At 40.6% G+C, this 26,714-nt stretch overlaps 1 protein-coding gene across 1 annotated transcript in view; it reads left to right on the plus strand.

The window, feature by feature from the left end:
- The window catches only part of LOC111868010 (transport and Golgi organization protein 6 homolog), a 38,916-nt gene extending 12,490 nt beyond the window's left edge, over positions 1 to 26,426 (plus strand). Inside the window, exons 3-10 of the mRNA XM_023858343.2 lie at positions 1,973 to 2,249; positions 7,659 to 8,015; positions 11,398 to 11,622; positions 12,710 to 14,227; positions 14,431 to 14,641; positions 15,120 to 15,271; positions 22,078 to 22,191; positions 25,997 to 26,426. Of these exons, the coding sequence (XP_023714111.1) occupies positions 1,973 to 2,249; positions 7,659 to 8,015; positions 11,398 to 11,622; positions 12,710 to 14,227; positions 14,431 to 14,641; positions 15,120 to 15,271; positions 22,078 to 22,191; positions 25,997 to 26,185 (3,043 nt within the window). The 3' untranslated portion in view covers positions 26,186 to 26,426. The remainder of the gene's footprint in view (positions 1 to 1,972; positions 2,250 to 7,658; positions 8,016 to 11,397; positions 11,623 to 12,709; positions 14,228 to 14,430; positions 14,642 to 15,119; positions 15,272 to 22,077; positions 22,192 to 25,996) is intronic.
- The last annotated feature ends 288 nt before the right edge of the window (positions 26,427 to 26,714 follow it).

Here is a 26,714-nt window from a genome sequence, read left to right on the forward strand (position 1 = left end):
AACCCAAAACACCTATGTCCAAAGTTGAACGGTTATGGAGATAATGGCCCGAGAAAATGTGGTCTTCTGGCGGGTCCACGCACTGTACCTGTCAGTTGACAAGTCTTATCGATGTTTGTCCTTGAGTGTGGTGATGACGGCTAACACTAGCTTCATACACTTGCATACCAGAATGCGCAGTCAGCCATGTTACGTCAGTGCTTGCCATTCATGTGTCATGTAAAGTGCTTGGAACCCTAGCGACAAATATGACATGGCGTGCGAGTTTTTTTGTAGTTCAATTTAATGGCTTCATGTCACTCAGAAGTTAGTTTGATGTTATGTACATTATTAACATTACAGAAACCATATTCCTGGCAGTTTTAATATGTATTTAGTAATCAACAAGTGTGTAACACCTGTCAAAGTTTCACACTTCTCTGGCCATTATCTCTGTAACTGTTCAACTTTGGACATAGATGTTTTGGGTTATATCAACATACTTTAACATAAGGAACACCCTCCCGAAGCCTGGCACATTCCTCCTGGGATACCCTGTGTATGTTATCAGTTGGGGCAGTCAGAGAATTTTAATGCTATTAACTGTGGAATTATAATAATAATTGTTTGGTTCATTGAGTGGAGTGTCATTAATGCAGTAGGCCTGGACCATTTTTATATGGTTGGCTGGATTATTTATTTCCTTTCTTAACAGGTCAGTTTATTACTAATCTGATTGCCATGTTCAGTCTACGCAACTCTAAGAATGTATACCCATTCAACTGTTTATTAAAAATGGCTGCATGTTTCGACCATTCAACTGGGCATTGTCAGGTGATACAATACTTACAAGTGTTTTTTAAATTGCAGTTATTTTTTTAGTAACATATGGGCTATATTGACAGCTCTGAATTGTGCTGTGTGGTCCTCAGAAAATTTAACGTTATGTAATAATGTTTTATAATAATTTTTCTGGCTGTTGATGAGCTTTTTGGACTTCATATTTTAAGTTGTTATTCACATGTGTTTTCATGGATGTTGCCAGGCTGTTGCAGATGTAAATATTCATTCTCAAGATACGGACAGTGCTGTGTTGCTTTTCGCTTTTATAAACTGTCAGGAGTCGTTACTTTTATTTTTTGTTTGTTTTTATTATTAATTTACTCTACTGTACTCACAGTCCAGTTATAACATCCAGTATTGAAAAAATACAAAATGCAGGTTTCAGTACACTTTCTCCTGAAAATAAAGACCGCTGATAACAGAGGCAACCAGTGCATGAATACTCCTAATTTCTCCCAGTAACATTAAGAGATGCTTCAGTTCACTGGGTGTGTGATTCAGTTTTATTGTTCTTATTCTGGCATTTTGATTGAAAACAACAATTGAATTCTTTGGTTTCCATGAATGGTATCACTGGATCAGTTTTGTGAGACTCCTAAATGTTCTCCTCAGGGCATCTTTATCCCAGTTGATGCTTTGTCTGGATATTGAGCTTGTCAATCATTGTATAGGTCTTGAAGGAGTCTGGGGTTTCCCCAAGCACTTCTGTATTCTGGTGGCACCCTGAGGGCATTACATTTTGCATGATAATATTAAAACGACTGAATGAGTTGATACAGGAGTAATACTCTAGACTTTTGTTTGGGACGTTCAAATCTTGGCCATGTCACTGGCCAAGATGACTGAGGGTTTCGTGGTTTTCTGCAGCCACACCAGGCAAATGCCAGGGTAGTACCTAAAGTAGGTCATGTCTCCTTCCTTCTCAGTTCCTTCAAATTCATCATTTATCCATCAGTATACCATCTGATGCTCTAGTCACGAAACTGAAAATGCATTGTTAAAAAACCGACAGAAAAGTACATGAAAATGGCTGGTATTAATTCAGTGTATGACAACAGGCTCCTTAGCTTCTTGTTTTCTTCTTCACAACTCTTCACTGTTTTTTTTAGTGCCATTGCATTCGAATGAAGGGAACCGTAACGTTTTTCAGGTGGCGGTTCGTATGTGTGTCATTATATATTTTACTGTCACTGAAGAAATGTTTAAGTGAAAAGGTGACAAAATGCAAAGGAAAAGAGCAAGCAGATCCTCAGCAGGCAGCTGCTGATATACTGAGCGTGAGTCAGCAGAAGACAATCAGAACTTGTCTGCAGTTTGTAATTTCTATGGGTGTTCTGCCGAGCCTGTTGCCTGGTGTGGGCATTTCTCTTGCAGCTCGGTCCACAAGCTCACACAAGTTGAAGGTTGAGGAGCTTGTTATCCTGGAGGTATGTTCATTATGCTCCTATTTATATGTTTGATAGTGTTCTGGTTTGTGACACCTTATATATCATGGCATGTGTATGGGTGACTGTAGACAGGGTTTGGATTGGTGAATAGATTTATTGACAACTTACAGGTTGTAACAACAAATACTATATCACTATCTTTATTTCCACATTTTATAGTTCACTAGAGCACACAGTGTAGTGTTCTCAGTTTGTTACTAGACGTTTCCTGTTAAGGGCTCCAACAATGGCTATTCCTCTCCCTCTGGCTCAGTTCCTGTCTTCACAGACTCCTGTACAGAACTGACTAAGCTCTAACCTTGGCCATGCCATAGCTCAAGCGGTTAGTCACTGGCTTCCCACAGTGTCGGCCCGCGTTCGATCCTGGGTCTGGTCAAGTGGGATTTGTGGTGGACAAAGCGGTGCTGGGGCAGATTTTCTCCAAGTACTTCAGTTTCCCCTGCCAATCTTCATTCCACCAGTTGCTCCACAATCACCCTCATCTATCATCTGGGGCTGGTACAATAGGCCAGAAGTGGCCACAGTACAAGGGACTTAGTCCCACCCCACTAGCAATAATAATAAAAAAAAGCTCTAACCTTTTCCCTTGCTTAAAACGTCTTGGCATGGACCGTATAAAAAGGCACAGCTCTTCTGTTGTTGCATTCATGTCTGTTGCTGCAGGAACATGTTTACTGAGCTGTTGTCCAGAAAGGGCCTGGTATATCTGCCCATCTTGCGGTCATTACATAGCAATGGCTCTACACACTACAATATTGTAGGTGGATATCAGAGTTTTGGAGAGACATGCTGCACTTGACCCTGAAGATGGAGGCAGAATATTACTTTGAAACATTACTGTTGACCTACAGTATTATGCAATGTCAACCCAGAAGACAATGATCTGCACATTCTTGTTTTTGCATCACAGTACAGTCTCAGTAATCCAACTGTGTGCTAGTCTGACGCATCCAGTAATCTGGTATCAGGCGCCAGACAGGTGTCTGCGACCTTGTGCTGGTTTCTACAGGCAGCAGAGGCTGACTTGTGTTCATTTGAGCTTCACAAACTGATTTATTTAAACCTTCGCTAGTAGACAGTGTTTCTGTTCTTCAATACTATACATTCCTGTACAGTACTTTTCATACAGCGGTGGATTTAATGCGTGCTGAATCTGTCCAGTTCTGACAAACTTAAACATAAAACTTTTAAGTGCTAAAGCAGAAATAATTAAGAAACTTGATAAAAGGTGGAAAACTTATTAATTTTGCTAAAGAGTATGGTGTGGGATGTGACATGGTATACAATATCAGCAAAAATGAGAGAAGATTGAGTACAACTTAATAAATTTGTTATGACTCTTATCAGTTGTCTGTTGTTTTCAGTAATATGGTGGTACCTTGGTCCCATACATGTCGGATTACCAATATTGTACTGTATAATTTGAAGTGTTATTATTTGTTTATTTTTAATTACTAGAAGGTTAAATTAACAAGATTTAAACAGTTTAACAGGATGTATCTGACTGCTAAGTAAAATTGTATTAAATAAATTGAAGGATTATTTTAATTAGGGAGGATGTTAACATGTCATCCACTCATGGTGATATTCTTGAGCAGCCCTGAAGGTACAGGCACATTCAGTGCTAGTCGTAGGGACTGAAGGGTCCAGGTCAAATCAGTCCATTGAACTTGAAACGTTTTTGTATAATTAATAATTATGTAGGTAAACAACAAGTAGTTCCAGGTAGAACTCATACAATGTGCTTTACTATTGCTTAGATTTTGTCATACAGATCTTCTGTTGCTAAAGTTATGTTTAAGTCATAATGAGTTTAAGAGTACTGTATTCAGGGAAGTCACATTGTATCAGTTGATAGGTACATACAGTTGTGTTGGAAGAATCTGCTGCTTCCATTTTCAGGATATCTATCCTGAACATGTAGGCAGCAAGTTCCTTTAAAATAAGTGATACCTGTCTACCACATTACATGGTGTGACATGCTAGAAGACTGCAAGAACCTCAGATCTCACATGGTAATGAGTTACAATATAAAATGAAATTTTCTCATGGATTAGAATGTTTGCTTCATGGTAATTGTAGGATCAAATCATACTGGAATCTGGCTTTCATGACTGCTTGTAACTTAAAGTTATAGAATGTTGTCGTCTTTGTAGTCATCGTCATCATAGTGGTAGTGGTAGTGGTGATAATGATAGTGATAGTGGTATTAGTAGTATTTATTGCGTAAAACTTACTACTAATTACAAATCCCAACTCCTAAAAATGCAGCCTCAACATTTTGCTCTGTTGTCATGCTAATATGAGGGTCATACTGAAAATCATGAGCAACAATTTTTTGTAAAGTAACATGCTTTATTATTGACAAATCAAATACACCACCACAATCTACAGACCTTTCTTTATTTTTCCACATAATCGCCACTTCTTTGTACACATTTCTCCCAGCATTCTGGGAGTTTGAACATTCCCCTTCTGTAAAATTCCTTTCCAGCCATCCGAAGACACTGACGCACTGCTTTCTGAATTGTCTCTCTTGTCTCAAAACGTTGTCCACGCAGCTGATTCTTCACAAATATGAAAAAATGGTAGTTGGAGGGTGCCAGATCAGGGCTATGGGAGGGGTGTGGAAGAACTTCCCACCCCATCTTTGCAATTGCTTCCAATGTGAGGCAAGCAGCGTGGGGGCGAGCGTTGTCATGCAGGATGATGATGTTTCGTCTTGGACGTTTATCATGCAATGCACAACGGAGCTTGTGCAGCGTGTGGACATAATGAGCAGCATTGATGGTTTGCCCAGGTTCCAGGAATTCGGCCAGAATAAACCCCTCTGCATCCCAGAAGACTGTGCCCATCACCTTCGCAGCTGATGGCACTGTCTTTGCCTTCTTTCTTGATGGAGAATGCAAATGGTGCCATTCAATACTCTGCCGTTTCGTTTCAGGCTCGAAATGGTGAAACCAGCTTTTGTCAGCTGTCACAATACAGAGCAAAAAATCATCGCCCTCATGTCGATATCTCTGCAACAGTTCTGAGGTGATGGCTTTTCACTGACATTTGTGGTCTTTGGTCAATAACCGCGGGATCCAACGAGCACAAACTTTCATATAGCCCAAGCTTTCAATCCTCTCCTGTACTGCACTGTGCCCTATTCCAAGTTTTTGGGCTATTGTGTCCACAGTCACATGCCCGTCATCTTGAATGATCTCATCTACTCTTTCTTTGTGGCGTTCAGTTGAGGCTGTTCGAGGACGATCGCTCCAAGGCTCATCTTTGATGCTGGTGTTCCCATCTTTAAAATGTTTCACCCATCTTTGAACACTGCTCGCACCCATGCACACACTTCCATAAGCACACTGAAGTCTCTTGTGAATTTCTGCATCAGGGATTTCATCTTTCACAAGAAATTCAATGACAGCACACTGGCGAAACGACATATCGTCGGCCATTTTGTTAGGAGTGATACTGGTCATGTGATTGCAAGCTATTGACATCACAAGACACTCAAGGTTAACATAACAGCTGGTTCTACCTACCACCATACTCTCTTTCATCTGCTGTTCCCAGGTTGGGTGCAAAAAAAAAAAAAAGCTGCTCATGACTTTCGGTATGACCTACGTATTTAGTAATATATTGTAAACAAAATTTCATATATTAGAAATGTTTATATTCTCTCTTCATATAGAATTTCATTTCATTGGTAAAGCTATCCCTGTAACAGGCTATAGAGTCTTATAGAGATGTGTGACATCGAGGCTCCCGCATTTTCTAGATGGCTCACATGACACTGAGGTTGTCAGCCTTACGTGCCGGCAGCACTTTTACCCCCAGGAAGATTCCTGGTATGCTTTTCTGTTAGAGGTTGAGTCAACCCCAGGGCCATAGTGTGGCTGGAAGGAGTAGGTCAACTGAAAATTCCAGTGACCTCATCAGGAATTGAACCCACAGTCTTCCACTTTGTAACATAGTGCGTCAACCAACTATTCTACTGCATGTGTCACTAGTCCCATTGGTCCATTACTTATTCATGGGAGGCACGAGCTATCCTGAGTGAGGTTTCTTGTGATTTTCCTCACTCTCTCTTAGGAAATATTGGGATAGTACCTCTATTATGCCATAACTGCTTGTTTCCAGATCTTTTCCAATTCATCATTCATATTTTGTACTGTTTGATGCTGTATAGTCTAGTTATTGATGACAACATAAAATAACCTTTAAAAAATCAAAATTAAGTGAACTTTTTCACTTCATCCAATCAGAACAGGTGAGCTCATAAGCAGGATTTTTTTGTTAAGACTGGAAAGTAAACTAAAATTCTTGTAAAAATTTAACCAGGTGCACGTCTAAGTAGTTATATGACAAAATACATGTCTTATTGATGGAATAAGACTAAGCATGAAGAATGTGCTGAAATATGGATTTTCGATACACAGATAACTGCTGGAGTATTCTGACTTGAGTACTAATCAGGGAGTTTTAAAAAATATAAGAAGCACATTACCATTTCCCACATGTCGTGTGTGTGGCAGGGGATAAGACATCTGAGAGTAATATTCTTTGTCAGATATATTTAAACAAATACTGTATAATGCAAATGGATATGAAGACAGAACAGTAAATGTTCTAAATAAAGTATGGAAACCTCTCATCTGCTCCCTAAGAGGTCATAGGGTGAAATGTTGCAGTAGAATGGTTTGCACTCCTTCGAGTTCAGGAGGTATGGATTCAAATCTGAACCTAGAATCCAGCTGCCTGACAGACTTTTCATGGTTTTTCTCAGGTCATGTACCCAAATGCAGGCATAGTATCTTACTCCTTCAAATTCAGGAGGTCATGGATTCAATTCTGAACCTAGAAACCAGCTGCCCGACAGATTTTTCATGGTTTTTCTTAGGTCATGTACCCAAATGCAGGCATAGTATCTTACTCCTTCGAATTCAGGAGGTATGGATTCAAAGCTGAACCTAGAAACCAGCTGCCTGACAGATTTTTCATGGTTTTCCTCAGTTCATGTACTCAAATGTAGGCATAGTATCTTAAAGTAGGCCATGACTGCTTCCTTCCACATCCATTCCAACTTATTATTCACTAATTGCTTTACAGTTTAGTGCTATAGCTACTTGCAGCCTAAGCTGTACACACTGATGTTTGATAAAGCATACGTGAAACTGAGAAATGGGAAATTGTGTATTAGTTACTTCATTATTTGAATTCTCTTCAAATAAAAGTGAAGAATTTATGATATGCTTTAACAAGTTCCCAAATAATAGATAAAAATATGAAGTTTATACTCAGGAGGGTTACCGCAACAGTCAGATGTTAAGTATTACATTTCCATTGCTCTTGTGAACATTTTATAACAAATTTTTATTGTCTTTTCTTGTGTAGAAGTATGAACGTTTGTCTGGTGTGACACGAGGATTGGTGGCCTGCTTTGAGCAGCCCTCTCTGCGAAGTTTGATTCTGGTGCAACACCTTGGAGACCTGGTAGCATCTCTGGCACAACTGAGCTTTGCCCCACTGAAGAAGCCTGTAGGAAGTGCTTCCTCATCTTCCCCTACTGCTTCCAGTAGCAGCAAACAGGATAACAATGGGGAAGAATTTGTGATGACACCAGAGCTCTGGGGAAGGTTACAGGAGGATCGGAGTTACTTCAAAAAATGCTTCTTGTCCCTAATAAATAAATTATATCAACCACTTATAATAAAGGAACTGATTTTACTTCATGGTTCAGCTAGAAGTAAGGTACGTTGTAGACGTTCAGTTCTTGTAATGTTTATGAACAACAGTAATATTTTAAGAGCCTTCTGTATCACTGGGAGGAGCTAGGATAGCTGAATCATTGTAAATATGGGCTGAATGGCCAGGGTATGATTCCTGGAAAGGGCAGAAGAATTTTTTATACTTCACAGTGACTTCTGGGGCTCCCCCAGTCTCCTGTCCAGTTGGTACTGCGACTCTTTCCTCAGGGGTAAAGCATTCAGGGAGTGAAGCTGACCACTCACCTCCATCTAGTGCTGAGGTTGAGAATGGTGTAAAATATTATTATTATTATTATTATTATTATTATTATTGTTGTTGTTGTTGTTGTTGTTGTTGGAGGGGGTGGGTTTCCCCATACACTGCGACTAGTTTTTAATCTATTGTGTGTCCCCCTTTAATATTCTACCAGTTGCCATGCCCTTCCAGTACTGGTGCTCGCTATCAGCCCTGTTCTGCCAGCGAGGTCGGCCTTCTCTGGCAGTGGTCCCCGATACTTTCCAATCTACCGGAGGAATTGGAAAGTACTTGGGCGGGAAACTTTGCCTAATTTTGCTCAGAGGTCTCCTAGAGACAGGAGGATCTTTTACCTGCCCTAAATCTACGACACGGGACACACGGCTTGAAGTCCCTCCCAGAGGACTTGTTCCCTGAATTTTTCCACCCTTAAAAATTCCACGACCTCCGCCGGGTTTGAACCCGAGTACGTTGAGTCATGAGGTGGGAACGTTACCCCTAGACTATGGAGGCCACTTGTAAAGTATTAAAAAAAGCTATCTCTGTAACAGGCCATGTAGGCCTATGGGGTTGTGAGATGTTCAGGCTCCCAAATTTTTATAGACATTTGGCTCACAGGTGGTGGTGAGGTCAGACTTACGTGCCAGCTGCCATTTACCCCCAGGAAGATTCCTAGTACTCATTTCTGTTATAGGTTGATTTGACCCCAGGGACATATTGTGGCTGGAAGGATTAGGTCAATTGAATAGTTCAATGACCTCACTTGGAATCAAACTTGCGACCTTCCAGCTTGTGAGATTCTTTAACATAATCCTCACTCAAGTAGCTGGGCTACATCTTTTGCCACAGAAAGAGAGAGGCATGTCCATTGGCACATAGTATCGAGTTTCACAAGTATTCATTATTGCAAGGAGGTAAAATAAGTTGATTGCATTTGTAATTTTTTGAGCAGGAGGATGAAATTGGTAGGGCATGTAGTATGCAGGGATGCAAGAGAAATGCATACAGGATTTTGGTGAGAAACCCAGAAGGAAAGAGACCACTAAGAAGATGTAGACATAGGTGGGAGGATAATATTAAAATAGTTCTTAGAGACATGATGCACTGTTATGGACTGGATTGACCTCTCTCAGGATAGGGAGCAGTGAAGGGCTCTTATGAACATTGTAATGCAGTGGTTCTCAACTTTTGTCAGACCGCAGCCCAGTAAATTCTCTCTTCTATAAGGCAAGGGTCTGGTATAATTGATGCCAGGGCCCGGTACTGGACCATGGCCCAGTGGTTGAGAAACACTGTTGTAGTGAACCTTCAGATTGTGTAAAACGTTGAGAATTTCTTGCGTAGCTGAGCAACTGGTGGTTTCTCAAGAAGGGCTCAGCTCCAAGGAGTAGGTTATAGCCGACTTCCTGAGCAGCATGCTGTGGTGAATGAAGTGGGGAGAGGTTTGTTCAGACTAGTGAAACTGGATGATCAGTTATACATAAGTAACTAGCTGCCTTCTTGAAGCTGAATCCTTCTTGAGAAGCCACCAGTCATCTAGCTGTTCAAGAATTTCCCAGTATTGTTTGGAACCTGAAGGTTCATTACCATGTTCACAAGAGCCAACCACTGGTCCCTATTCTCAGCCAGATGAATCCAATACATGCCCCCCCATCTTGTCTTTTAAGGTCCATTTTAATATTATACTTCAACCTACAGACTGGTTTATTACTCTTGACATGCATAGAAATTGTAACGATTTAGACTGCTGAAGTTGGGAATTCTATCCATGTGTATACCAGTAGGTGTTGCATATTAGGTAGTTGTGGCATTGATTCCAATATGAAATGGTTGACTGATTATCATCCAGAGCAGTGCACACTTTTCCATATACACTCCAACTACTATGGTATTGATGGTGCATACACTGGTGGGATATCAACGCAGTCTCACGTACAACTTCTCTGTTATTGTTGCCTACACAAGGTATAATGTGTACACAGACTTCTCAGCAGCAACACATGTATGTCGAGATATAATTTCTGTTTTGTGTACTGCGCCGTGTTAACAAGGAAGTCAGATTTGATCCTCCCGTTCCCATATGTACTTGCAAGTTTATAAACCTTGAAGCAGCAGACGGTTTCCAACTTGTTTGTTGGGAAGTTTATGTTTAGATATAGTGTCCTAGTTCAGTCTGTTCAGTTGAAATTGTTATTACAGTGAAGTCATAATTTTACCATTCTTAAGGGACCTCCTAAAATAAGTGTCAAATCGGGGAAAAGAGAATGATATAATGTAAAAAAAAATTGGTTTTGTTTATGCCACCCCTTTTGAAGGTCATGTAGAAAATACATTGTTGGAATGCAGAGCTATGTACATGTAGATAGAAATATGGTTCTTGGTTTATTTTATGATGCTCTATGAACTACTTTTTTATGTGCCATCAGTAACATGGGATGGTGATTATAACCTATGAATGGAAAGGTTGTGGAAGGAAGTGCTCGCAGTCTGTTTCAGCATTCACCTACATAGACTGGCAAATATACTGTCACACACATATATGTCATTATAGATGGGGTTTAGGTTGGTAATAGTATTTATTTAACACTTACAGAACATAACTACAAGCAGAATTACTGGGTTTCTGGACTTTTTCTGTCGTCCGGAAATATAGGTAATAGAGGACACGAAGTTTCAGAAACTGGATCTGTTTCCGTCTTCTGGTGAGAAAGGAAGACACGTACTCAGTTTGGGATATATGTGTCACAGTATATTTGCCAGTCTGTGCAGGTGAATGCTGAAACAGACTGTGATCGCTTCCTTAGGGGGGCCCCTTAGAAAGAGATTGGCTTTTCCTAAGGCCCCGAACTGAGTAGGTGGATGTATGGATCCACGTTTTCTTGATCTTGTCACTAGCTGAAGGTGAGTGGTCAGTTTCATGCCCCTGCTACTTTACCCCCAGGGAAGAGCCCCCAGTACCCATTGGATAGGATGCTGGGTGAGCCTCAGAGCTGGTCTGGACGATGTGTAGAAGAGAGACTTTTTACCCTACCAAGACTCAGGTTGTCCAGCCCGTAGCCAGTCGCTATACCGACTGCACTATCCCAGCTCCAGTTTTAATGATAAATACTGAATGATTGATTTTCTGCAGCATGGGGTGCAGTCCTCCCCCCCAACTTGGCTGAAACGCTGCTGCATCCCGCTCCTTGTTCAGTGTCTTATTAGACCTGGTGGTGTGAGTGCATTGGTGCGTGCCATCTGTGACACCTCGTGTGACATTGGTTTGGATTGGAGCAAATTGGACACTGTAGTGAAGGTTATTCTAACTGTTCACGTTCAGCATGCAGAACAGTACTACAAAAACATTTGTACTCAGGTAAAGTTGTATTTTGTGTAGTCATATATACAGTTGGACATCACATGCTCGTAATTAAATAGATTTTAATTTTGGCACAAGGCAGATTTTGTTGCCAGTATCTGGGGATGTAAGTGTTATGTTATAATGGCCATAACATTTCTGCAATTTTTGAGACTGTAAATCTCTATTTTTGCACTGTATTTCTCAGTAGCTACTAATCATGCTCTCTTGTTCCTATTTATTTTTCTGATTGAATGAATTGTGCTTTTGCTGCATTGCTATTGGAATATTTGAAGTTCACAATGTCAGTCAGTTCAGGTGGAGTCAAATTTCCTCCTTTTTAATTCTTGTTCATGTAGTTTCATGATGATGTGTTTCTGAAACATTTTGCACACTGACAAATGGAGGAACAGTTATGAACATAGGCCGTGTTCCTCAGAACTGGCCTTTAAGTAGCAGGTGGGGAGAAGTGTGGCAAGAAGTGACAGAGCATTGATGACATCTCTGTTGAATGAGGGAGGGTGATGCACCCTAACTAAGGCTCTTTTGTAACCCATGCATGTCCTGAAGCTCATACCTGATTTGGTAAACTTGAACAAACCCACTGCTTTCTGCTGAGAACTGTCAGGTCTGGGAATATGGAAATTAGTGAAAATCTTTCTTACAGTTTGCTAACAAACGCAAACATTGCATTTAGTTTGGTAGTTCTCAATGGCTAGTTTTATTGGCTTCATTTTATATTGTAGGTAGAGTAAATTTTATAATACATTTTGTTATGGAAAAAAGACAAAGGAGTGTAATATAATACACAAGTTTTTAAATTCTGTTATACTAATTCTTACTCAAACAGAATAAAATACCAAACTCATGCTGCTAGTGCTTTGAGCCCTGCTTGCCACCTGCTTTCACACTAGTTTCTTGCTTGGTTTATTCTTTGACCCTGCAGATGGTGGTGACATTTTCCTCTGAAATGTTTGTTGACTTTCAGTAGACTACATAATGTTATATCCCAGAAGATAAAATTCTTCAAAATTAAAAAAAAAAATGTAATTGGGGTGCAACTTAAACTTGTTTTAATATAATTGTTATCTGTCTTTAATTTCAGATTGTTGAATTGTTAAACATGAGTGACAAAACGCAGTCACAGTTATATGTCACTGTGTCCCTGCTTTGCATGAAGGCCCTGTGCTCAGAAAAGCCGCTGATGTTTGAGCGTTACGTGTTGGATGTACTGATGAACCCTCTCTTAGTCTGCTGCAATGTCAGCCATCATGGCCCAACTTTCTATCGAGAAGTGCCACTGCTCTCACAGAAAGCTGCTGGCAGTTCTGCGTCACACTGTCTTGTTTCTGAAGATGAATTGTCAAGGAGTATCAGCAATCTTCACAAATGCTTTGTTAGTGGCGTGTCTCCCTTGCCATCAGAGCATCTGTTTTCAGTGGCTTCTGTGCTGTTTCTTTTGCATCTGAAGATCTGTCAAAGTGCTACTCATTTAAAAACGAAAGTTGAAGAACTGCTTCTGAAGTTCCTCTCAGGTTGTAACCAGAAACAGTTACATACAGTTTTTAATGCGTTTCTCTTTGGTGATCAAGCAGAGGGGATGCTTGAGATGAGTGAGAGGGTGGAATTTCAGTTTGGGTCAACAGGAGGTGTTGAAGTGAAGCTTAGGAAGGATCCTAAGAAAGACTTGTGTTCTGAGTACGCTGGGGATTGTATTGTGGAGTTACTAGAGAAAGGAGACAAGAAGGGAGATGTCACCAACAATTTGTTTGTGTTCCTCTTGCGTCTTCTGTCTGATCCAAAATCTGACCTTGCACTGTTAGAAAGTGAGAGAAGTAAGTTAAATAATGAACTTCTAGAATTGGAGGATGCAGTCATTTTAAATATTGTTGGACGATCTGAAAGAAACGTTGTGGCTGTGAAACTTCTAGCTATTTTAGCTGAAAATCCTGCTGTTCATGAAAAGCTTACGGAAGATCCAACCCATGTTATCTTCTTTGTTCAGTATCTATTGGAAAGAGATGCTAACCTTCTGACAAGGAAAGATTTTGAGCACAGTGCTGAAGACCATGACACTGAAAGTCTATTTATGATCTTGATGGTACTCAGTGTTGTGGTTAATAATGCCAGTACAAGACATATAAACTGGGAGCCCTTTAAACGACTTGTTGAACCACTGCGAGTGATCCGTGATAATGTAACAAATGAAGAATTGAAAATGTTTACTGATGAAGTTTGCAACAAGATTGTAACGCATGGGGTTGTACAGCGATCTGCTGTGCCACGAGCCTGCAGTAATGCAGCACAAAGTTCTACTGCAAATAAGCCCAAAAGTGAAAGGCATGGAAAGAGTTCATCAAATAATGAAGCACCTGCCACCAAACGTAACACTCCTCCCAACTCCATTAAGGAGGAAGTCTCCTGTATGAAGAGTAATGCATGTAGTAAAGGTCCGGTAAAGGTAGAATCAAAGAGGGAGAGTCGGTGTAAACAAGCTCTCTTTGATGTTTGTGACCCATTGCTTCCTGTTAGAGGTCACGCATTAATCGAGCTTGCCAAACTCATATCAAGCAGTGATAAAGAAGCCCAGCGGCATCGAAACCAAATTCTTCGTATATTTCAAGTAAGTACTGAATTTTAAAGAAATTACAGTATTGGAGTATTATGCACATATAATATATTGCAGTTATTTTCTGTGAAACTAACTATGATTGGTAGTTAGAAAGTAAAGGAAACCAAATTTGAAACAAGATTTAATAAGGCTTACTGTATCAGAGGTTTGTCATACACCAAATTTGTTGTTCAATATCTTAATAACTCTTTCAGGAGAACTTGAAGCACGAGGATTCATTTATCTACTTGTCGTCTATCAATGGCTTGGCTGTAATGGCAAATGTGTTTCCCAATACAGTAATTAAAGCTCTTGTGGAGGAATATGAAGAGATGAGAACAAGAAGGAAAGTGACAGATAACAGCAGTTCAGCAGTACTGAAGATGAAAGTGGGGGAAGTTCTTGTCCGTGTGACGAAGTTACTGGGTAGATATGTCTTGTAGTCAGTGTACTAAGCAGCCATTTACTGTGAAGATTCCTGTCTCATGGGTTGTAATGGCACATAGTCTGGAAGACATTTCCCAGCATTTTGGAGACACCTGCTGCAGCACTCTTCAGGGTTGAAGGCAGCAGGTAAATGTCTTCCAGACTATGGAGTATCATACCACAGAATACAGTAATCTTCAGTGTACTAATTATTTGATAATGATCACAATTATTTAAGTGTTAATTATGTAGCAAGCAGCAACTTGCATGGGTTACTCTTTGGCTGTGAAGATGGAGGCAGTACATTCCTGTAAAATGTTGGTATACATCTACCAAACTGTGTATCATCACATCCAACAAGATAAGTACTGCTCGAATTTTGAGTTGCTGTCTTTGGTGATACTGTGTAAAATGCTACAATTTTCAATTGCCCAAATTTTCTGTCAGAGCTTGTAATATATTTGTTTTGTTTTTGCAGGAGATCTCGTTCCACCATACAAGGCGATGCTGCTGAATGCTTTCCTGGTTGGCACAAAAGATTCTGATCATTTTGTAAGGGCATCGAGCCTTTCCAACCTGGGAGAGGTTTGCAAAGCATTAGGCTTCAGGATTGGACCTGTTGTGACCGAAGTAAGCACATACATCAATTGCCTGCCTGAGGAGGTATATACAGTGCAGCCTTGATATTATGAGCTTTTATAAAATTCACAGAACTGCTCGTTCTAGCAAATGCTCATACTATCTGAAAGTGGTTGAAATACTAAACTACAAATACATCCTCATCACCACTCACCTGTATGTCTTCATGGCATGGTGCTTAATTAAGCCTAGGGACAACTTCCATTTACATAGTTTGCAGTATCACACTCATGTCTGAATGATATTGCAGGCATGACAGTATTTCTTCTCCTTTGGAGCAGTTGTAATGAGGATATGAGAGTAATGTAGAGTAATTCAACACTCATCATCGTTTTCATTATTTGAATCAAAGGGTAGCAACTGTCTTAAACTTATACATCCTCTTATACTTGCAACCAACTGCTAACTTGCAGTCCTTTATGATGAAAAGTGCTATCCACTATTTGTTATACACTTTCATGTCCCACCCATATTGTGCCACAATTCTTCATTTGTGCGTTAAAAAAAGAAGCAGAGCTATCCCTATAACAGGCTGTGAAGACCCATAGGGTTGTGAGATGTCAAGGCTCCTACATTTTCTACACAGTTCAGCTCGCAGATGGTGGTGACGTCAGCCTTACGTGCCGGCCATCCTTTAACCCCCAGGAAGATTTCTGGTACTCATTTCTGTTAGAGGGTTAGTTGAACCCATGACCTTCTGCTTTGTAGCATGGTGCCTCAACCAACTACGTTACAGTGTGCCCCCATTATATATATACATGAGAATAAACAAAGGACACAGCATACACGTAACATCATAACGCATATAAGCCCACACACCACCAAGAATGACGACTCCCATCTGCGGGAAGAATTGACAACCAACAACGACTTATGACAATTTGAATTAAATTTTAAATAGCTTAATAGTGATTTAATCCAAACATAAGGAATCTACTGTGGGAAAAGTGATAATTCTTGTGCTGCATATAGTCTGTTGGCATAGTCAATTACTTTACATGTTTATGTTTTTATAGGACAACGAGTGCCATCGTAACTAAAACCTATGACAATAATACGAAACATACATTTGTGAATAACACAACTGAAAGTGAACATCGAACCAGCTTAATTAACAGTGTCTTCTGCTGTATGAAAAGTGCCTCTGATGATGGTTTTAATTAAACCGAAACATGTAAGGCAAGAATAATAAAAGTGATGTGACCTCTATTACCGCACTGGACGGAAAATTCTATTAACTTTCTAGAATAAACAACATTGATGTGCATTGACCTTCGGTAACATACTCGGCACACAGAGCAGTTTAAATTTCACCACTACTGTATGAACATGAATATACTGTGTTATGGATTCTGGATGCCACATTGGGATTATGCTGAACTTTTTCATGTTATGTGCAGAAGGGATGGATGTGAAACAACAGTTGCACTTCACTGTAAAATGCATGTTGTTATGTAATGGCACATAAACTGTACACGAACCCGTAACTCTTTTAGTTTTCAAACCTAATCAGTTCAGTGCATTTAAGTTGCCATACCCATAATGAAAATAACATGCATGGATAGGACACAGAGTCTGTAGTTTGTGTGCTGATGATACTTTAGTGGCACAGGCCTCATCTCGTTATGTTCATAACACAGTCAGAAACTGAGATAGCAAAATCAGTTTTAGCAGTATTTACTCATGAAAAAGGGAACAGTGTTAATTTTCTTAGGTCTAATATATAGTCTATGTCAGTATATCAGTATTTCACTTTTTACAAGCCACTGAGTTCACACAGATGTATTATTTCAAGCTTCATATCAAAGTCAGGGAGCCAGGATAGCATAGTTGGTATAGTGACTGGCTATGTACTGGATTACCAAGGGGTCAGATTTAAGTTCTGGTAAGGTCAAGAATTTTCTCTTCTCCATGTCTTCCAGACCGGCTCTGGGGCCCATCCAGCCTCCTATAGAATGGGTACTGGGGGCTCCTTCCCCAGGGGTAAAGCGGCCAGTGTGTGAAGCTGACCGCTCACCTCTGACTAGTCCCAAGGTCAGGAAAGTGTGACACTATAATCCTCTCCCTGATACACCTTCATGGCATAGTGCTTAATTAGTTAAGCGCAAGGACAATGTTACCTGTTACTTTTACTTGTGTATCTAAGTCTAGGCTGTTCTGTCATGTTGCCACAATTAGGAGGCTTAAAGAAATTAACTCTGTGCCATCCAAAACGCAGTAAGTGTTTGAGGGACAGAACCTTAGACATATGTGCTGTGTTGTTTTCTGTGACATCATTGTCCAACCTAGGCTATGGGGAAGGTCAGAGGAAGGGGGGGGGCCTGTGTGACAAGGACAAGAAGAACCTGCACATTGCCTTTGTAAACTGTCATAGAATTTAACTGGCCAAACAGCATGATACATATGAAATAAGCTAGTGAACTGAAGAGGAAGTTTAGAGGATGTCTTGTTGTGTAAATTTCTCAGCGGGTAAGAGGGGATAAGCTGCTCTCAGACTCAGGAACATGAACTTTCTCCTACATAGGGATAGGACTGAGCTAGAGATTATTTAAGAAATAAAGGTGGAAGTACAGTTTGAGAAAAGGTTACAGGGAAAGCTAGTTAGGAATTGCCTGTTATAACAGAGGTGATGGAAAAAGACCCTCATTTTATGTTTGTTTCTATGTTCATGTAACATTAAGAAATAGGCAGTTCCAAAGTTTTTTGTCACTGTAATGAAATCCGCATTATAAGCCATATTTATTAAGTCATTCCACATGCGTTTTGTAAACTTTGCAATAAATGTTCTCAGAATATTTGTGTACGAGCAGGAGAAGCTTCAACTGCCATGTAAAAACATTTGTCTGAGATAAGTATACAGCACAGTTATATAAAGTGAGAAAGTTGAGCAGGTATAGTGACTGGGCTTACATGATAAAGGTATTAGGGTTCAGTTCCCGACAGGGCTAAGATATATTTTTTTCTCCACAGCATTCAGGTCAGCTTCCAACTCACTGGGTACCAGAGCTAAAGTGGCCAGGGCATGAATCTGACAAGACAGACAGTTTCATGATGTAATTTTAATTGATTGTGATTTATTAAGACCTGTGTTTGATGTAAGAAAAACCCATTCCCCCCACAGGTTCATTAAACAGGGATTTCATTGAATATCGGTTTGTTCACAGAACTTCCCTCTGGGTGGCACATGGATTTGTTTTCTGCTGGTATTGATAGAATTTTGGAGCAATATGAAAATTGAACACTGCTGTTGAACAACAGTTATAGACTTAAATACTCTTTAAACTTCAAATTATGCAGCCATGTAGCAGCCGGGAAGGAAATTTGTATATGACCTTCAGATTGGAATGTAGGAATTATGTTAAAATATCGCCTTAACAGTGACATTGTTCAGACTGGAGATACTAAAGTGTGACTTAGTTTAAAAGAGGTGAGAAGACAGCAGACTGAGGAGACTTAGTGAGTGATGTAGTGAACTGTCGAGCACCATGAATTTGCAATAACACTATAATTGTAGTTACCGTTTGTAATACAATATTTAACATATTGTAACATATTCAGTGACTAGACACTTGGTTTAAACTGGCTGTCAGATTTATTGGACTCTTACAAACAGTAACTACAATTATAGTGCTATTGCACATTCATGGTGCTCGACAGTTCACTACATCACGCACTAAGTCTCCTCAGTCTGCTGTGCTTTCACTAGTCTTCTGTTGGTAGCATCTTTGCACTACGGAGTCCTAAGCTTCTGTGTTCATGCCCTTACTGGCTACCAACCATCTCATAGTTCCTCATGGTCACAACTCCTGGCCATTGAATCCCAGCCACATCTGGCCACCACTTGATATCACAGGCAAACACCCACTGCTAGCTTAGAAGTCATCTGCCTTGGAACTAAATATTACATTTGGTTCCCAATATATAGCTTCAACGTGGACCCAACAGAGAATACCACCTCGAACAGTTCCTGTCTACTCTTCACAGATTCATAAACTAAACTTTGTCCCGCTTATAACTATCAGCATGGACCAACAGAAAAAATCATTCCTCTATTGTTGCATGTGTGTATGTTGCGGGCATTATCTAGCAGTGGTTGCTTTTTACAGACTACATCCTGTGGTTGTGATATAGAAGTATAACATAATACATGTGTCTACTGTATATTTCTAAACTATCCCATGCACAGCTTTAATACTAAAATAAGGTCTAAAGCTCTCATGCAGCCAGCCAACTAACCGTTTGACACGGCTGATGGCCTGAAAAATTTTTTAGAAGGTTTGCTGTAGTACGTGGATGTAGGCCCATTTGTTTATGAGCACACTTTGATATGGAGATTAAATTGCAGGTATTAGCATGATTTCAATTTATATTTAACTGTAGTGTTGTCAGTGTAGGAACGCATCTTTCTATACATGATATTGTAACGTGTTTTTGCCACTGAAGATGCCGTTCAGATCGTTAATTGGTTTATTTAACAACCTACAAGTCTTGGCTACAATTAATTATAGCACTGTTACGGGTTTCCACACTTTACAAACCTTACACACAAATCTCGTCACACTGTCCTCAGTAGTCTACACGTATTCACAGTACGATACAGGCGCTATACAAATGTCACTGTATTACACACTCCCAATTACTTCTCTTGTGAGCCAAGCATCTGCTTCTCAGGCTATCACTTCTAATCACATGCGTGTCCGGTTCTTCTTTCCGCGACTGCTGCTAGATTCAAACTGTCTTCGTAGGCAGCATAGTTCTCTTATAAACCCTCAGCTGGACAACGGGAAAACGCCTTGCTTCCTTGTTGCCTAGTCGCCTGTTTACCGGTGTTGCTGACAGCACTGTCTAGAGTTGTTTCCTGCTGTGCAGTAACTGTGACATCCCTTGGTCACGCCACCATGGGAGTGGGCGGGGTGTTGACTGGCCTATTACCGTAGCAACGGCAACGCTCCGAAAATGTTACGTCACCGCTGGCGGGGTAGGGGATGGAGTATTGACTTGCCTGTTACCGTAGTAATGATAGCGCTCCGATGCCACCACGTCACTGCTGGGAAGGGAGGGGGTGTCCTCCATAGCGCAACACGTCACAATATTTTTGTCCCATAAAGCCATAAGGGCAGCCAAAGACTGAGCGTTTGAGTAATTTCCCCTCATACATAATTGTAATATGTATCACATTGTCTTGGAACAAGTCCATGATAAGAATTAGAGACTGTGCACAAGTTTATCATAATAATTTTGTAGTAAAGGTAAAAGTGCCATTTTAGTTTAACATCTAAGTTGAATTCTGCAACATTTCTTTAAATATTTCCCCAGTAAAAAAAACATTAAATTTTAATTAGGTAAATAGTGTTATTTTTCTGCATATACTGATATTTTATGCAGTGAACCGTTTTATAAACAGAAGCTTCCACTTCCATATGCTGAAAACAGCCCAGTGCTGAACCAGAAATGAAGCCCTCAGTTTATGGACCAGGGTGTGATAATGCACTGCCTGGCTAATGAGTGTGACCGTGGCGGAATGATGATGAGAAAGAGAATACTTGTGATACCCAGGAAAGTGTCTTTGCCACTTTGTCCACCATGATTCTCACCTGAAGTTGTACTTGGGCCTCCACTATCAATTGTCTATTACTGACTGATAAAGCAAAACAAAAACTTTGTGGTTTTAGTCTGCAAGTGAACTATACCGACCGAGCAACCACCGCTTTTTGGTGAAGTTAGTGCCAACTTTAGCCGATAGAGGGTGTCACGTGGTCAGCACAATGAATCCCCATGGCCGTTAATTTTGGTTACTGATTGATTCATTCATTCATCAGTAATCTGTCAAGACGACAGGTCCACAGTCTCTTCCAAAACAGTTCCTCCACTTGATGCAACCTAGAGCTTTCTCCTTCAAATGATAATATCCTCTTCTGTCCCCAAGGTCATCCAGCATCTTCTTACATCTTCTTCCTCGTCTTCTGGTCACTTCTATCCACCCCTCTATCTTTCCTTCAATAACTTCTTTTAGAAGGCAGTTACTGTGTAAGATATGACCAATCCAATTAGCCTTCCGTCCTTATTTCTTTTAGGATATTCCTCTGCTCACTGACTCTAAATAACACTTCTTCATTTCTCACATAATCGGTCCAACTGATCTCCATCCTCCAACACCACATTTCGAAGCTTTCCAGGTGTTTCTGATCTACTGCCCTAAGTGTCCAAGTTTCAGCCCCATACAAAGCCATGCTCCAAATGTAGCATTTCAATAGTTTCTTTCTCAAATTTAAGTCCAATTTGCTGGTAAAAAGATTCTTCTTCTTGCTAAATGCAGCTTTTGCCATTGGCAATCCTAGATTTAATTTCACATGTACACCTTCCATCATCTGTTAACAAGCTACCCAAATATTTAAAACATTTCACATTCTCCAGTTGTTTTTGGTCTATCTTTATTGTGACTGGGATTGATTGTCTCAAAATTTTCATTACTTTTGTTTTTTCCACATTCATTTCCATGCCATAGCACCTTCCAATTTTGATTAGTCTATCAATCATACCCTGTAGCACAGTTTCTTCCTTAGCCATTAACACAAGGTCATCTGCATATTTCACAGTTTGAATAATTTGCCCTCCTAATTTGAAGTCTCCAAGCCCCTCCAGAGCTTCCTTGGTAAGGCATTCGCTGTACAAGTTGAACAAAATTGGTGATAAACAACTGATTGATATCAGTTTAAAAATGGTAGGAGTACATTTCTGTCTTTAGTCTTCTAAAATATTTTGCAAAAGATATAATCTTTTTTTTTTTCTTTTTGCAGATTCTTATGTGTATCCGTAGCATTATTCAGTCGGATCCTGCACTGGAAGTTAGGAGAGCTGCTGTACTAGTCATTTCACTTCTGTTGCAGGGAATTGGTCATGATAATCTGAAGGTATGTAGTGTTAAGTTTCCTTTTTGTTTAATGGTTCATTTTACAATGCCTCCAGGACCACATTCTCTACAGCAGCAGCTGATAGGATGACAGATGAATGAATGTTGAATTGGAATTGTTTTGGAAGGAAGCAGTAATGACCTGACTGAAATATCTGCCTCATATTTGCCTGGAGGGACAGAAGAAAACTTTTGAAGACCTCAGTCTAGATGGTGGCCCAGCTGAGATTTGACCTGAGTACCTTTCAAATACAATGCTTCATCAACTGGACTAGCCTCGTTGCTGTTAAGTTCTCAGTTCACAGCTAAATTCATGTAGTTGGGTATAAGCAGGAAGCTGAGTACTGACAGTAGCAAATTTACTGTTGTGTATTTAATTGTGTTTTAAGCATATAAACCCAGGCAGGCACAGGTAAATAAAGACTAACATACATATTACTATCGTTTGAAAACTCAAATTCTATCAGATGTATTTGCCGCTTAAAAAGTGAAAAGTCTGTGGTAGGATTCTGTTCATGAGAAGCAGTTGAAATGTCCAGACGCCAAGATAAAGGGCTACAGCAGTTTGTATTTTACTGAATGATCTTTTATGTTTTCACTTAATAAGACTTATTACTAAATATAAGGACAAACTGTGACAATGAATATTCCTATGCTTTACATTCATTATGTTATGGGTTTAAAACATGAAGAGCTTGGCACTGCTGCTTTGCTGTCCTCTTGTAATAATTGTTATACTCAACACTGTGAGAGCCTAACATACATTTACTTTCTATGTCATACACTGAAGCATTTTTTCCTTGCATTCTTCTACGGCTAACGGCTCGAAACCCGTAACTACTGTTGCTTCTATGAAACATTGGCTACATGTTCATGTGGCCCACAGGTTCCCACCATACATAGTTTACAGTTCAGTCTCTGTGTGCTTCCGCAGTCCCTCATTGGTTTTCATGTTAATTTATTATACATTCAGATCAGTTGTTGATTGCAGTAATCATCATTTGAGATATCACACACCGTAAAGGAATACCAGGCCTTTGTTGTGTATTGAATGAAAGTGTTTCAGATAAAAGTTACAATCTTAACAATGTAACTGTTATATAAGCTTCCAGTTTTTGTCATATTGGCCCCCTTTTGAGTAAATTGACATTTGGTTAAGCTTTAATTATTGATCCTCATTACAAAGTGGCACCAGAATCCATTGTGTAGATTTAAGGACAGAATATGTAGACTGATAAGACCTCCATATTATGTAATAATTTTATATACTTTATGCGTGGATTACATAAGATTATATATTTGATTATATCAAATGAGGGTCTATCAAAAGCTCCCACTATGTCGAGGAATGCTCCTAAGGCAATATCCTTGTGTTCAATCACACTTTCTATGTGTGTTACTGCATTATGTAGTGCACTTTCGGTAGATTTACCTGTTTGGTAGGCATGCTGGTTTCGGTGTAGAGGATATGTCCTCAATGCCCCGTCCCTGATATGCCTATCTGCTATTTTCTCCATCGTTTTCAAAAGGAAAGATGACAGGCTGATAGGATGGTAAGCCTTAGCCTTGGTGTAAACTAGTTTCCTGGGCTTTGGGATAAATGTCACCTTAACTTGCCTCCAGGCTGTGTGGATGAAACCATATGCCATGCAGGCTCTATATGTGAGGCATAGGTGTGGAACTGAGAGTTCTGTCCCATGCTGTAAAAGTGCCAGTGCAATTCCATCTGTTCCTGCTGACTTAAATGGTCTAAACGTATTCAGTGCCCATCTGATTTTTGATTGATTAATTATGACTTTGGCCAGGTTCCAGTCAATCCCGTTTGTCTTGCTTTGGCAAGTGCCCAGGTTTTGCTGACCCCTCCATCATCCAAATTATCAATCAGTTTTGAATCTGGAAAGTACACTTCATTCAGTGTCTCCCTTCCTGTTTGAGTATACTGCCTCTTAGGCAGCTTAATCATGCTGACCTTATTGGTTGCCTGTTTTGCCATGATTCTCATGAGTCTGACACTGCCTGGTACATCATTGATCTCCTGGCAGTGCCTCTTCCATGAGGATTGCTTGGCTTTCCTTATTTCTTTGTTGTAACAGGTAAGGGCTTTTTTATAGGTGTCTCACTGCCCTGTCCTTTTAGCTGTATTAAACAGCCTTCTTGTTTTGGTTCTAAGCCCACTCAGCTGTTTATTCCACCAAGGCACTCTCCTTGGTTCGCAAGTGGTCCTAGCCGGACAATTCCTATTAAAGGACAAGATAACAGCCCGTTGCAACTGGTCAATTGTAAGTCATTGTAAGTCCCTGGGCCTTTTTGGAGTTATGGCCGTTTCTGTAGGGGTACTGCCCTCTGACCCTGGCCTCTTAAAGGTACTGGTGGGGGTTTCTCCCTGCTTGGACGAGCCTGCATTTCCTGGTTGCTGACTGCCCCCAGTTCCTGCTATGCTTGCCCCAGCTTTTTCCAACTTCCGTCTGGCGCATCCAGACAAGGCTTTTTTCGCTAGACGGGGTCCACCTACTCCAGAGACTAGGTGTCCCAATCCTTCTCCTACTGCATGTATGGTAGAGGTACTAGCCCCCTGTAGTGGTATGTCAGTACTGCTGACTCCCAATAGAGTTCTTGGTTTGCCCTCAGGAAGGTCCTGAACCAGTGGTTTGTCCCTGCCTTTGGCTGAAAATTCAACAGCAGGTTCTCCGGCTGCATCTGGGTCCTTTAGTGGTTCACAAGAGCTTCCATCCCCCTGCTGAAGCATTTCTCATAGGGATCCCCTTGGAGGGGGGTCCCTCTTCAGTTTAAGGTCCTTACGACCGGTTTTGTTTTAGGTTCCTTTCATTTTGGTCCCACGAGTTTTGGGGAGGTAAAAGGTCGCCACCCCATACTGGTGGAAGGCATAAATACAGTGGGGTGCTGCCTGGTGCCCCGAGGGGATCGTTCAAGACACTGGCTAATTAGCACCCCAGTGCCATGCAGCTCACAGCACGATGCCTCACACTTCGGCTTAGATGGTCTGGTTCTGTTGAATGAAACCCTCACAAGCCTCCAGGGCCCAGAGTGCTTATTCGGGGGGAGAAGTGTATCCCAGATGATTAATGGGAGTGCGACACCAGTTGGTCATGAGGTTGCAACCAGGGCACCTTACATGAGAAATTCGCCCCTGGGGGTAGCTTATGAGCTCCCCCATCCCCATCCCTCCACATGGGTTGGTCAAACCGTTTTAGAGTGTTGAGCCCTAAGGCTTGTGGCACCTTATCGGTACTCTAGGGAGACAACTCAAATAGCCGAAGCTACCCTATAGGAGTGCTCTCCTGCATTCGTCCCTGGTACACTGTAGTGACACCCAAGAGTCATTATGCCATCGCGTGGGAGGCTCCGGTCATATAGCCATCGCCCTTTATGGGAACTCAGTTGCCAGTGCCGGAAGGTCATACTGATCCAACCCCCAAGACTGCCGTTCTCTGGCGGAACCATGAGGAGGTGTCCCAATGCATCCCTGGTCCATGATATGGCCCCACCAAAGACAGCCATGGCTCTGCCAACCTCACCAAGGATGGTGTCATTACCACCACCACCAACACAAATATAAGTGCGACAGTCTTCACAGTGTTATATCCCAGAAGATAAAACCCTTCATAACGACCGCTGTGCAAATCACAAATCCTGTGTTAATAGTGTTTGTTTGACAACACCCATGGGGATTATTTCTGATGCCTCTACTTCTTTACATAGAACAGTCCTTCAGATGGTTTCATTTGAACAACCTTCATAATTACTCTTTTAAGTGTATTCTTGTAATGTTATTCACTGAATTACAGGTCGTAGAAGATATTCTGCTGGATTTATACAGGACTCTGAAAACACTGTATCAGCATGAAGAAGATGATATTATGAGAATTCATGTTCAGCTGGCATTGGAGGACTTGAATAAATCTGTCATCAAATTCTTGTTTCCGCAACCCAAGCTGGAGAAGAGAATATATGTGATAGATCCTCCAGAATCATAGATTCTGCACAGTATAGTGTTGGAGATTGATTCTCATGTAAATGTGATTTATGTAACTAAAGATTATTTGTTTTGTGAACCAGTGTTGGGTTGAGAATTATCTAGATAATGTCGATGCTTAATTAGAAATGTACGTAGGATTACCAGTTTCCCCATGCCAAAGATTCTTTCAGTCTCTTTCAGCCAGCCACAGCGATTTCTGCTGACTGAATGCTGTTTACCCGAATTCTTGTCTGCCATTTGATATGCAGGATTGCTACACAGAAGTGTGTATGTTACATTTCCTTGTTAACAGTTATACAAAGAAGCAAATACAAGATCCAGTTGGACATGTCTGTTATCAGATATGTAGTGTTTGGTAAACAGTGAATGTCATATTGCAGGTCTTACCAGAACACATTTTGAAACAGACACGAAAGTTCTTATACACATCATTTAAAAATTAGCAACTGTTTTTATCTTAAATATCATTATTGGCAGTCAGTTCAAGAAGTTTGACTTAACTGGTTTATCCGCTCTCTACCCCCCCC

Source organism: Cryptotermes secundus, unplaced genomic scaffold, assembly GCF_002891405.2.
Source record: "Cryptotermes secundus unplaced genomic scaffold, Csec_1.0 scaffold508, whole genome shotgun sequence".
In the NCBI taxonomy this organism is placed as follows: Eukaryota; Metazoa; Arthropoda; class Insecta; order Blattodea; family Kalotermitidae; genus Cryptotermes; species Cryptotermes secundus.